Here is a 10,444-nt window from a genome sequence, read left to right as displayed (position 1 = left end):
CAACACAAAGATCCATTGTTGTCTGTACAGCTTTGTCGAATTTTCACATCAAACTGATCCTCGAAAAAAAAAATGAAAAACCGAAATCATGGTTCACGGATCGCCCTTTTGTTAAGTCAGTCAAAATGTACGTACGTGGTCGTCTCGACTGAAAGATATAATAATATTTTCACGTGAGGGAGCTTTGGTCGTCGTGACAGAGCTCTTTACGGAGCTTACGAGAGAAGAGCTGACACGCGTCAACGCTAAGATCAACAGCGGCGGAGAGAGCGACGAAGAGAGCTGCGTCGGCCATGCATGTCACGTGCTGTGCTCCTACGTGGACCACCGGTTTGCTCACTTTCCCTTCTCCTTCGACGCTCGAACCCATCACGAACCCTTTCACGGGGGATGATATTGCCGGCGACTCCCCTTGGCCTGAGACTCTCCTATCAATACTGAACTTTCCTCCTTGTTTTGTGCTCATTGTCCCTATTAATCAGATTCATTATAATGACTGTTTTAAGTGTTTTATTTGTGTTAGCAAATCATGTAATATTTCCGACATCTTGAGGATATCTTTGGTATTTTTCAGTTAGCTTGAAATGTATTATTCGCATTACCATACTAAATCATTTGGTCGGTTAGTAATGTGGATTTGACCCACATTATATAGTATTTTAATGATAGCTTATAGTATAAATTTGTTACCTTCTGCAATGGGAATGCCGGTGCTAGTACTATTATCCCTCACGAGCTCGAACTTGTAACCCAATCCATCAATAGCTCCTCTCTCACGCCAAGCCTCAAGACGTCCCCACGGTTTCCAACTACTGACACAAGTTCCGTGAGGTCTAAGGATTAGCCACGCACCAGGGTTTGACCTAGAGACTCGGTCTGACCCTGGAGATGCCACGAAAGGAGTGATCATTGAAGCTGCTGCTACAGGTGATCCCGATAGATCATGGATCGTTATCATCCAACCTTTACGTTCTCTCGCTTGTTTCTTCTCCCATTGATCACCTGATAGTGTTCTTGTGATCCATCCTCTGCTACTGTATGTGAATCCTGATGGTAGTGACCTAAACCAAAAAAACAGAACCGATCAACACACTAATTGTAAATCAAATGAGACAAGTGGTTTAGAGATTCTTTAATTACCGAGATCGTCCGTTACGGTCGGAGCTGAATTTGCAGCTAAAGACAGGCTGTTTGAGATTATCTTGAATCTGGTAAACCACAGGGCTACATTCCGGTTCACCACCGAATTGAAAAACAAACCGAGGATCCGGTTCAGCACGAACCAATAGATGTAACCGAGCCGACGGTTTATCACCACCTCCATCTCCGCCAAGCTTTTTCCAGCCGCTATGAAACGCGACGGTTCTACTCAACGCCGCAGCGAGATCAACCGCTACCTCGACTCTACCTAAAAGCTTACCGGAAGCGACGCCGCAAGTGTGTCCCGTGCGTCCGGCGTAGACGGAGACTCGGAGAGAGATCTTTTTGCCGGAGACTCGTCGGATCGCGTCGGCGTCGAGGTGAAACCCTGGAGCTGAAGTGGAGGATTCAGGGGGAGAAGAAGCGTCGGAGAAGGAAGATAGAGGGAGAAGCGTTTTCTGAGAAGGGAAGTGTTTGATCCGGAGCTTACAGTAACATGGAGTAGAAGAAGGATGTACTTCGCCGCCGATTTGCTTGTTTGTTGCTGTCTCCGGTAGTCTTAGCGCGAGTGAATCTATTGTGAGCCGTACAAATGGACATGGATCCATCCTTTTTTGAGTTGAGTGGTTTGTTCGATTTTGAGATTTTATTGGATTGAGAGAGAAGAAGAAGAAGAAGAAAGAAAGAGTTTCATGAGGAGCAGAGGCAGAGGAGAGCAGAGGTCGTCGTTGTTTCACGTCGGTCGTCTTCATTGATGGGTTCTCTTGTTTTTGTAGGAGCAACAACATGAGAGAGTTAGTGGGGCCCAGTTGTTCTCTCGTAACGATAAAATTTAATTTAGTAGTATATTTTAGTATGTTTTTCGATTATTATTTTTCTGATTGGTCGTATTTTTATGATTTTTATTTTAATCCCGGGAAAATCGGCGGCACAATAAAACAATTCGTCATTTTTTATAATTATTTTTTTTTGTTAAAGCATTTTTTGTAATTATTTTGGTTATTTTCTTTCTTTTTTAAGTTTTTATTTTTCTTGTTGAAGCACAAATGTAACATGATACATGAATCTCTCTTCCATATTTTTTTTTTGGTTTAAAAACAAATTTAATTATATTTATTACTCAGACTTTGTTTTTTGAATTTAGCAAAGAATAACATTTCTTTACATTTTAGTTAACCATTGTGATTAAGACAATCATAGATGATATGATACTATTACTTAGAAAATTATAAATGTATAAATAAAAATTAATTACGCAACGATAATATGTATATATATAATTAAATAAATGATATTCCCTCTGTCTCACAAAAATTGATGTTATGTGATTTTCTTTTGTCCCACAAAGTTTGATGTTTTATCATTTTAAATTAACTAATATTTAATTTTTGTAAACTTCAAGAAGTGATCATTAAGAAAATTCAATAGTCATTAGTTTATAAATATATAATACTTTTAATAAAAAAACAATATTATAAATAATTATTATTTCTTAATTTGTGTGAAGTCCCTCAAACATCAATCTTTGTGGGAAATATATTTACGAAGAAAAAGAAAATATATGGATGGAAGAAATGAAACAGAGCAAGAGAGAAGTTTGCATTGGATTGGGTTCTGTTCAAGTAGGTCCAAAATCCAGCTGTACTGAGTTGTAATCCGTTTGGTAGTGGCTTTACGGTAATTTGGCCCACTTATTTATTTTATAAACTAGTCCGTCGCCGTGTAACGCCGCGTCAGGGATCGTCGGCGGGAGAGAAGGAGTAGCCACGTGGCATTTCGCTGGCTACTATTTTTGTCGTCTTCCGTCCCGATTTGTTCGGCGCTTCTCTCTAGAATCTAGATCCTTCCTTCTCTTTCTTGACGGCGCTTTCAGACTTTTCTAGCAGCAGTTGGTGCCGTTTTCACTTATTAGAATCAGTTAACTCGTTAGTAGAGTTACTAACTCATGATAAATAATCTTTTTTTTTTATGATAAATACATAAATAAATAAATACCACTAGTAGTTTTTCATTTTTCTTAAGCAACAGTGGTTAGAAGTTTACTTTTGTCTAAACAATACCTTGATGATAACTATTCCAAATACATTAGCAAAATTGGTCTGCTTGAAAATTAGATTAAGAGAGACCGACCATGAAATGTGTTGGCTTACTACTCTCCAAGCAAAAGCAAAAGACTTTAGATTGAAATTTTTAGAACATGTAGATTATAGAGATAGGGAAAGTGCACATGAAGACACATATGCATCGAGTCGTGTACACTCATCATCGTTTACAAGTTTATACGCATTTGCATCTCATTGTTTACTTGTTTATTCTTTTTGTTCATCATTCAACTCATAAGTAGAACTTCGTCACGCTATTATTAAACCTTTGTTCGATCATCACATTCATTTTTAAGACTAGTAGTATAGTAGTGTGGGTACAACTATGTTAAATTTCACTATATCGGTTATCCAGTGATTATTATTGTTAAATTTACTACTGTGTTTAGATCGTTAAATACCAACCAATAATTTTAACCAAGACTTATAGCATGTTGATTTGTGTTAGTGTTACTTGTTGTTGTCTTGTGTCACACTATTAGATTCAACCCGTATAATTGTTTTATTTGGATCAAATCCGTATAAATTGTTAATAGGATGAAGTATTTATTCCCCTAATCATTCCACTTATATATAGCATGCAAGACTCATTCATACCATATGATTGATTGTTGTGCACTAGCTGAATGGAAAAGTTTAACTAAAATCAATGCTAAAACAGCAAGTTCACGTACATATATAAATTGAAATCATGTATAGTACATATACACATAGTTGACTTTTATTTTATAATATATAGAAAACCTTTTTCACTTTCTTTTTGTTTAAGGATCTTGTCTAGGAAGCTTCTTTTAATGAGTTGCAATGAATTGGTTAGCAGATTAAAGAAAAGTCATCTTTCATTAACCCAAAAAGAAAAAGAAAAAATCGGTTGTGTTAATTATAATTCTATGCTTAGCCTATATATGTTGGTAATGGTTATATTTATACTTAGTAAACCTGAACACTATATTGACATATTGCAAAATTCATTTGACGTTTCTAAATTCAACCAACTAGCTAATGGTAGTTCAATAGTTAATTAATGTTTGTATTTGACCAATGTAAGTTTCACTAATTGAGTTTGATAATGGAGATATGGTTATTAAAAATTCGTGATTTTGTTCTTTTGGTATTACGGCCACATGCATGTAATATGCTATGAAATCCTATACACATTAATTAACGACAAGAAATTTAACATTTATTTAGTAAAGGTATACATTTTATGCTATATCTCAAACAGCTATCTTATTATAATACACATGTTCAAGTAAAATTCTGGTCATTCGAATTTCTTATAAAACTTTGCATCTATTTCGTGGTTTGGTCAGATAATTATGATCTATGTACCATGCATCTTATGAAGTGTACATGTTGCATTCCCATTTTGTAGATGATGAAATGCACTTACAATACTTCTCTTAATGTTCCCTAAGGTAAGTATAGGATAATACTTTAAGTAAAGGAAAAAAAAAACAGAGAGAGACTATTTATTGAATGTATTACTGCAAAAAGTTAGCACCCTTATTGATAAATTGGGAATGCTTCATTGAAAATCATTTCATTGCCGTCCAAAATAAAATATTTTGTTTCCGATATTTTTTCTGCACTAACTTGGATATATATATGTTAGAACTAAAAACAATAGAAACATCGCGATCACGTGCAAAGATATTGAAATAGATATGTCTCCCTATTTTTAACTGTCTGTGATAGGACGTATCAAGTTTCTCTTCTAGCTATATAGACTAATATAGTTCGCATTTGGCAAATACATTGATATTAATAAGAATTTGCCCAAGTTGCTGCTAGTTTTTCTTCTTCTTTTTTCATCCTGGTGAATTTTCAATGCCTTTATGGCTGTCAATAAAAGATTAAGTACATTTAAGTAAGTAATAATACTCTCCTCACAAATGAAAACAAAACCTCGAACAATCAATTTACTTGCTATATGCGCTAGGGCCAACCTACTAGGCAGTAGGCACTATGTCCCGTCTATTCAGAATCACTTTTGATATGGACTATAGAGTCTGGTCGGATTCCTTCGACCCACGGATTTGTAAAACCATGTTCGGTCATATGCATCCAGAGTTATTCATATCACGTAAAACGTATTGTTTGTGTTGGCATAAGCTTGAAGATAGCTTGAGCAATAAGCTATACCAAAAGACATTAGGAAAAGTGTTATATTTAGAAGTTATCTAAATATGTAAGATTTCCTTTGAGATTAGGAAACTCTTCTCTATATAAGAAGATGCTAAGTTGTGGTATAACTTAGGAGTTTGTAGAGAGAGAGAATTAAAAGGTTTAGAACTACGTGTTTGGCTTGATCCCTTCTAAAGGGTACGTAGGCAATCTTCTTTAGAAGGTGCAGCCATTCAATATTTGGTATCAGAGCGTAACGAACCTGGAGATCTCGGAGAGGAGAAACAATCGGCGGTCAACACGATTCAATCTCAGCGTTGAATTTCTCAAGGTTTCACCAATCCATACCCCAATCAGAGCCATGGTTCTCAAGGTTTCATAGAGTCTACGGCGGTGGTGAAAATCTCTCGGACAGAGGGTTTGTACGATGAAATCGGAAGTTGAACATGAGGGCTCTAAGCAGAGAAGCTTGCCGGTGAAGGTGATTGTTTTTGAGTCAGAGAAAGGAGAGAGAGGAGAGGTTACTTGAAACGATGGAGATGGAACACTCACCGGAATCAAAGAGACGGTGGTGGTTTCGGACTACCAAAAGAGACAAGGGTAAGATGCAAAGTCAGTCAAAACAGAAGTTATGTTTTTTGACGGGATTGACACGAGCTCCTAAGGTTACGGTGGCCGTTGGTGGTTGAAGACGGCGACATAGACGTTACAGGTGGAGTTTGTGGTCGGAGTGGCTTCGATTTGTCGTCGGGAAAAAGCCACTGCATCGAAGAAGAGAGAAAAGATTGGGACTGGACTTAAGTTGTTAATGGGCCTGTTTCTTTTGAAGAGAAGAAAATACAGCTGGACCTAAAGTTGTGTTAAAAGCTTAAAGCCCATTGTTTCCTTCTTTGGAAAAGATGTCGTACCAAAGGTAGCCAACACAGTCGATTGGAAATTTGATCCGACGAAGATGGCAAAGTGATGACGGCGACGGTCACACAGAAAATTGGTGATGTGGTTTAAAGTCAGTTGAGGTCGAGGTAGAGATCATGTGTGGAGGTCATGTGATTTAGTTGCGACCGGATGTTATGTGATGTAGTCACATTCGGAGTGACAAAAGCTCAACTCTCAGATAAAGTTTCCAATACTGGAAACGGTTTTGTTCGACGGTGTAGTCGAAGGTGGAGCAATTGTCGGAGATGCATTTTCTCACCAAACCACATCAAGGTTCTTGTTGTCGGAGGAGGTGACGTTTCAGAGCAGTTGTTCTCAGTTCTCACCAGAAAGCGTCGGGACTAGGATTCAAATTCTTTACAGGAGTAGATAAGCGGCTGAAGTTGTTAAAGCAATGTCAACTCGGAACTAAGTTAGGCTGTACTTGTTAACGCTACCGTCGGTGAAGAAGATTCGTGGTGGTTGATTCACGAATTGAGTTTTGCAATGGAGACAAAAGTTTGACCTGTAGTTGGACTGTTGGAGTTAAAGATGGAGTTGTCATTGGAGAGACATATGCTTGCTGGAGATAACGTCTACCATCAGAGAAAGTTCTCGTGAAGAAGATGATTGAAGAGAGAAAGAGTTTCTCTTGGTGAAGTGTGTTGATTTCTTGGTGAAGAGAAGTCACCAGAGGTTCAGCAGTGGTTGAATATCACTGGAGAAGGGTCATTGGAGTCGGACAGATTCTCGCCGGAAACGTTGCAGTAACTAATTCTGGAGAAGAAGAATGAAAGGTCTTCAGATTTGTTTTTTCTTTGGTATTGAAATATCTAAGATGCGACTAAGGTTTGAGAAAGAATTAATCCGGAGGCTGAAGGTGATGAGACTCATATCAAGGAAGGTTCTGAGACGGCAGTTACGAACACATGGTTTTTTGTTGTTGTTATGGATCTGCGGTGACAAATTTGGTTAGAGATTGGGCGTAGGGTGAAGGTGCTTTCACCGGTTTCAGATAGATTCAATATCAGGAGACCATTAGCCATAGTTGGCTTAGGTTATGCATATGAGAATCGGGTCACCAATCTCTAAAGGCTCAAATCTTGAAGTTTTATCTCTGTTCGCAGCAAAAAAATCAAAAGGTGCTGCAAATTCAGTATAACGGTGTTCAAGTCGGTTTTGCAACCATGGCCAGTGTTAAAGCGTATTAATCAAAAGACTAGGGGACGCCTTAGAAGTTGGTTGGATGTGTGTTAATGGCTTGGAGGAATTGGTTGAGAGTTTGTTTTCAGGATAAAGAGAATGGCAGACAGTTTAAAAGGGTCCAAAAGCATTCCAGATAATTAAAGGTTTGAAGAAAGGTTTTAAGCAGATCAGTCTCAGTGAGAAAGAAGGTTAGTTCAGTTTGATGTTTTGAAAGCTGAGCTGGTTAGCTTCTAGTGAAGCAAGGTTCTTGGTAGGTCTTCAGATGTTTTTTTAAAGCATGGATCAAAGAGTTTGTGAGGACAACTTTAACTAGGAGAGGTGGAGTCATGTTTACGAAGCACAAGGAGTTCTTATTGGATTCATTTCCAGGTGGAGTGTTTCTACAGAGAGATACAATTGATGTTGAGAGTTGAGTTTCAGGTGGAGCATCACAGTGAACATGTATCTCAGGGTGCTTCAGGTTCATCTCTAAGGAATTGGTTAATAGTCACGGTTGGTCAAGTTATGCTTAGAGTGTGAAGAAGACAGTTAAATCCAAGAACATTTATTCACAAACAGGAAGTTGCAGGTGTAAACTTGAGATGGAGGAGATATAGAAACTAAGAAGAGACATGGAGAGGAACTTAATACTTGCGTTTTAAAATCCGAAAAGATGATTGAAGCAACTGTGAAAGAGCTTGAGAAAGTTAAGTTTGAGCGCGAGAGTATTGTGATTGAAGACGACAAAACTCATAGATTAATGACCGAGACTGCGACAAAGTCCTGTCAAGAGAAGCTAGTGGAGTTACAGCGAAGCAAGGTGAAAAAAAAATCGAAGTCGGAAACCGAAAGCGATGGTTCCGATTCTGATTCGAAGGCAACATTGAAGAGGAAGTGTGATTCTGTCTCGATTTTGGGTATTGGTAAATGGGAAACGGATTACGAGGCGATCAGGAGAAGAGTATAAGAAGCTTGCTGTAATTGGTGATGATAGATCCCATGGGAGATAGAAGAATATGGGCATAATTGATTTTAGGGATTTAAAATCAAAAGTGGAGTAAAGACGAGAAATGGAATAGTTTTGAGTGATTCAAGTTGGGATTAAGTGAAGTTTGCACATCGCAAGGCATATAACACATTAAAAAAGGGAGAATCTATGTTGAGTTATGACATAGATTAAGAGAATCTCGGAGAACCGTTGTTGGGCGTGACATAGGTTAAGAGAGATTGTGTGAGCTTTAGTTTTTGAGTAAGTTTTCTAAAGCAATAAAAGAGTGAGTCTTTTATAATCTCGTGTTCTTAAATGAGAAGAGAGCGATGGTGCAGAACACACTTGGAAAGGGTCAAGTTCAAGAAGATGAGAGATTTTATGGGAGTTCAAGATGTGTCAAAAGAAGAATTCAAGCTTAAGAGGGAGAATGTTAGCATAAGCTTGAAGATAGCTTGAGCAATAAGCTATACCAAAAGACATTAGGAAAAGTGTTATATTTAGAAGTTATCTAAATATGTAAGATTTCCTTTGAGATTAGGAAACTCTTCTCTATATAAGAAGATGCTAAGTTGTGGTATAACTTAGGAGTTTGTAGAAAGAGAAAATTAAAAGGTTTAGAACTACGTGTTTGGCTTGATCCCTTCTAAAGGGTACGTAGGCAATCTTCTTTAGAAGGTGCAGCCATTCAATAGTTTGACATAACATTAACATATTCATACGGTATGCTATCACTTTTTGAACTATGGTTTTCTATATACTATGTTTTATCTTTTTGGTTGGGATGTATTGAACTAATAAACCTTATCACTCTTTTCTACGTAAAATACTAAATCTCATACTTATAAATTGTGAGTTTTAGGTAGATATGTGTGCATTGTTTTAATTACATTGAGAGTGTTAATAGTAGTAATACACACGCATATTCAGGTTTTCTCATCTAGATAACAAAAACAATGGGGGAAATAAAGAAAAAAACAACTTTCCCGACAATAAACATGCGAATTACTGAAACATGGATAGGTCCACCATTATTATCCATTTGCATTTTGGCCATTCAACAAGCTCGGTCTCTTTTTTTTCCTTGTTCATAAATGATTTTAATTTGTTCGCTTTTCCAAATACATCTTTCTGTCGCTTTTTTTTCTTTTGGTGGCAAAAATGTCGTTTTCTCTCCTCCCCCCTTTCCCGGGATTTTACCTATCACAATGTAATGTAATTGCATGTTCCTCTCTTGCCATTGGCAAGTTCCATTGTAATGTCTCCATCGATAGGTCAAACAATTCAAAAGGACCAAGACCCCTTTTATTTTCTTTTCCACACACATTCAATCTATAGGGACCCTCTAATCTATTCATTTTCTCAGCGATATTGTAGAGAAAATGTATAGCAAGTTATAGGAAAACTTAGCTTTGTAGAGACTATTGATTTCTTTTGGAAACCAATCGGACGCGAACGCGTTTTGTGATGACGTGGTGTTTAAAATCATTCATAAAAAAAGCGTTTCATACTACCGTTTCTAATCTAGAAGCGGTTATTAGCCGTCCAAGAATTGTTTTATCGTGACTATGCATGAAACACACTTAAAAAAGCTCTACCTAGGGAACATTACAACGAACTAGTGATATTTAACAAGTTATATAAGATTATGAAATTAAATCTTGTAACGTATCTAACAACTCACATGATCTACAATGTCACATTTTTTATCAACCATATTTTAACCAACTAAGCACTTTACTCTACTCTTTTATCAAACTGATTTTTTTTTTTGCATATAGATCCAAAAGGAACCAAGCGGCATACCTGCATATCTCTGCGCAATATGGTGCCAAACAAATGCATATCAACTTGATCATAATTTAGATATTGTCTCATCATTTTATTTTAACATATATTATATTATATCGGTTCGAATTTTGATGATTGATACAATACAACAATTAAAAAAAAAAAAAAAGATTTTGAAAGAATTTGTCTTGCACTA

At 37.1% G+C, this 10,444-nt stretch overlaps 1 protein-coding gene across 1 annotated transcript; it reads right to left on the bottom strand.

Moving 5' to 3' along the window:
• LOC104730404 lies at nucleotides 13–1,899 on the bottom strand. The gene is made up of 3 exons (XM_010449565.2): nucleotides 1,141–1,899; nucleotides 691–1,061; nucleotides 13–471 (listed from the first exon to the last, which is right to left on the bottom strand). The coding sequence occupies exons 1-3, from the start codon at nucleotides 1,890–1,892 to the stop codon at nucleotides 170–172; spliced, it is 1,425 nt and encodes a 474-aa protein (XP_010447867.1). The 5' UTR covers nucleotides 1,893–1,899; the 3' UTR covers nucleotides 13–169.

Source organism: Camelina sativa, chromosome 12 (genome assembly GCF_000633955.1).
Source record: "Camelina sativa cultivar DH55 chromosome 12, Cs, whole genome shotgun sequence".
NCBI classification, from domain to species: Eukaryota; Viridiplantae; Streptophyta; class Magnoliopsida; order Brassicales; family Brassicaceae; genus Camelina; species Camelina sativa.
The sequence above is the reverse complement of the archived record's forward strand: the minus strand, read 5'-3'. Positions and strand labels throughout refer to the sequence as shown.

Excerpts from the sequence above, each read along its gene's own strand:
- LOC104730404 (XM_010449565.2), bottom strand. The coding sequence starts at position 1,892 with ATGAAGACGACCGACGTGAAACAACGACGACCTCTGCTCTCCTCTGCC. Across the intron at positions 1,062-1,140 it reads GACCGTAACGGACGATCTCG|GTCACTACCATCAGGATTCA; the intron begins GTAATTAAAGAA and ends TTTTTGGTTTAG. Across the intron at positions 472-690 it reads CGGCATTCCCATTGCAGAAG|GGACAATGAGCACAAAACAA; the intron begins GTAACAAATTTA and ends TCTGATTAATAG.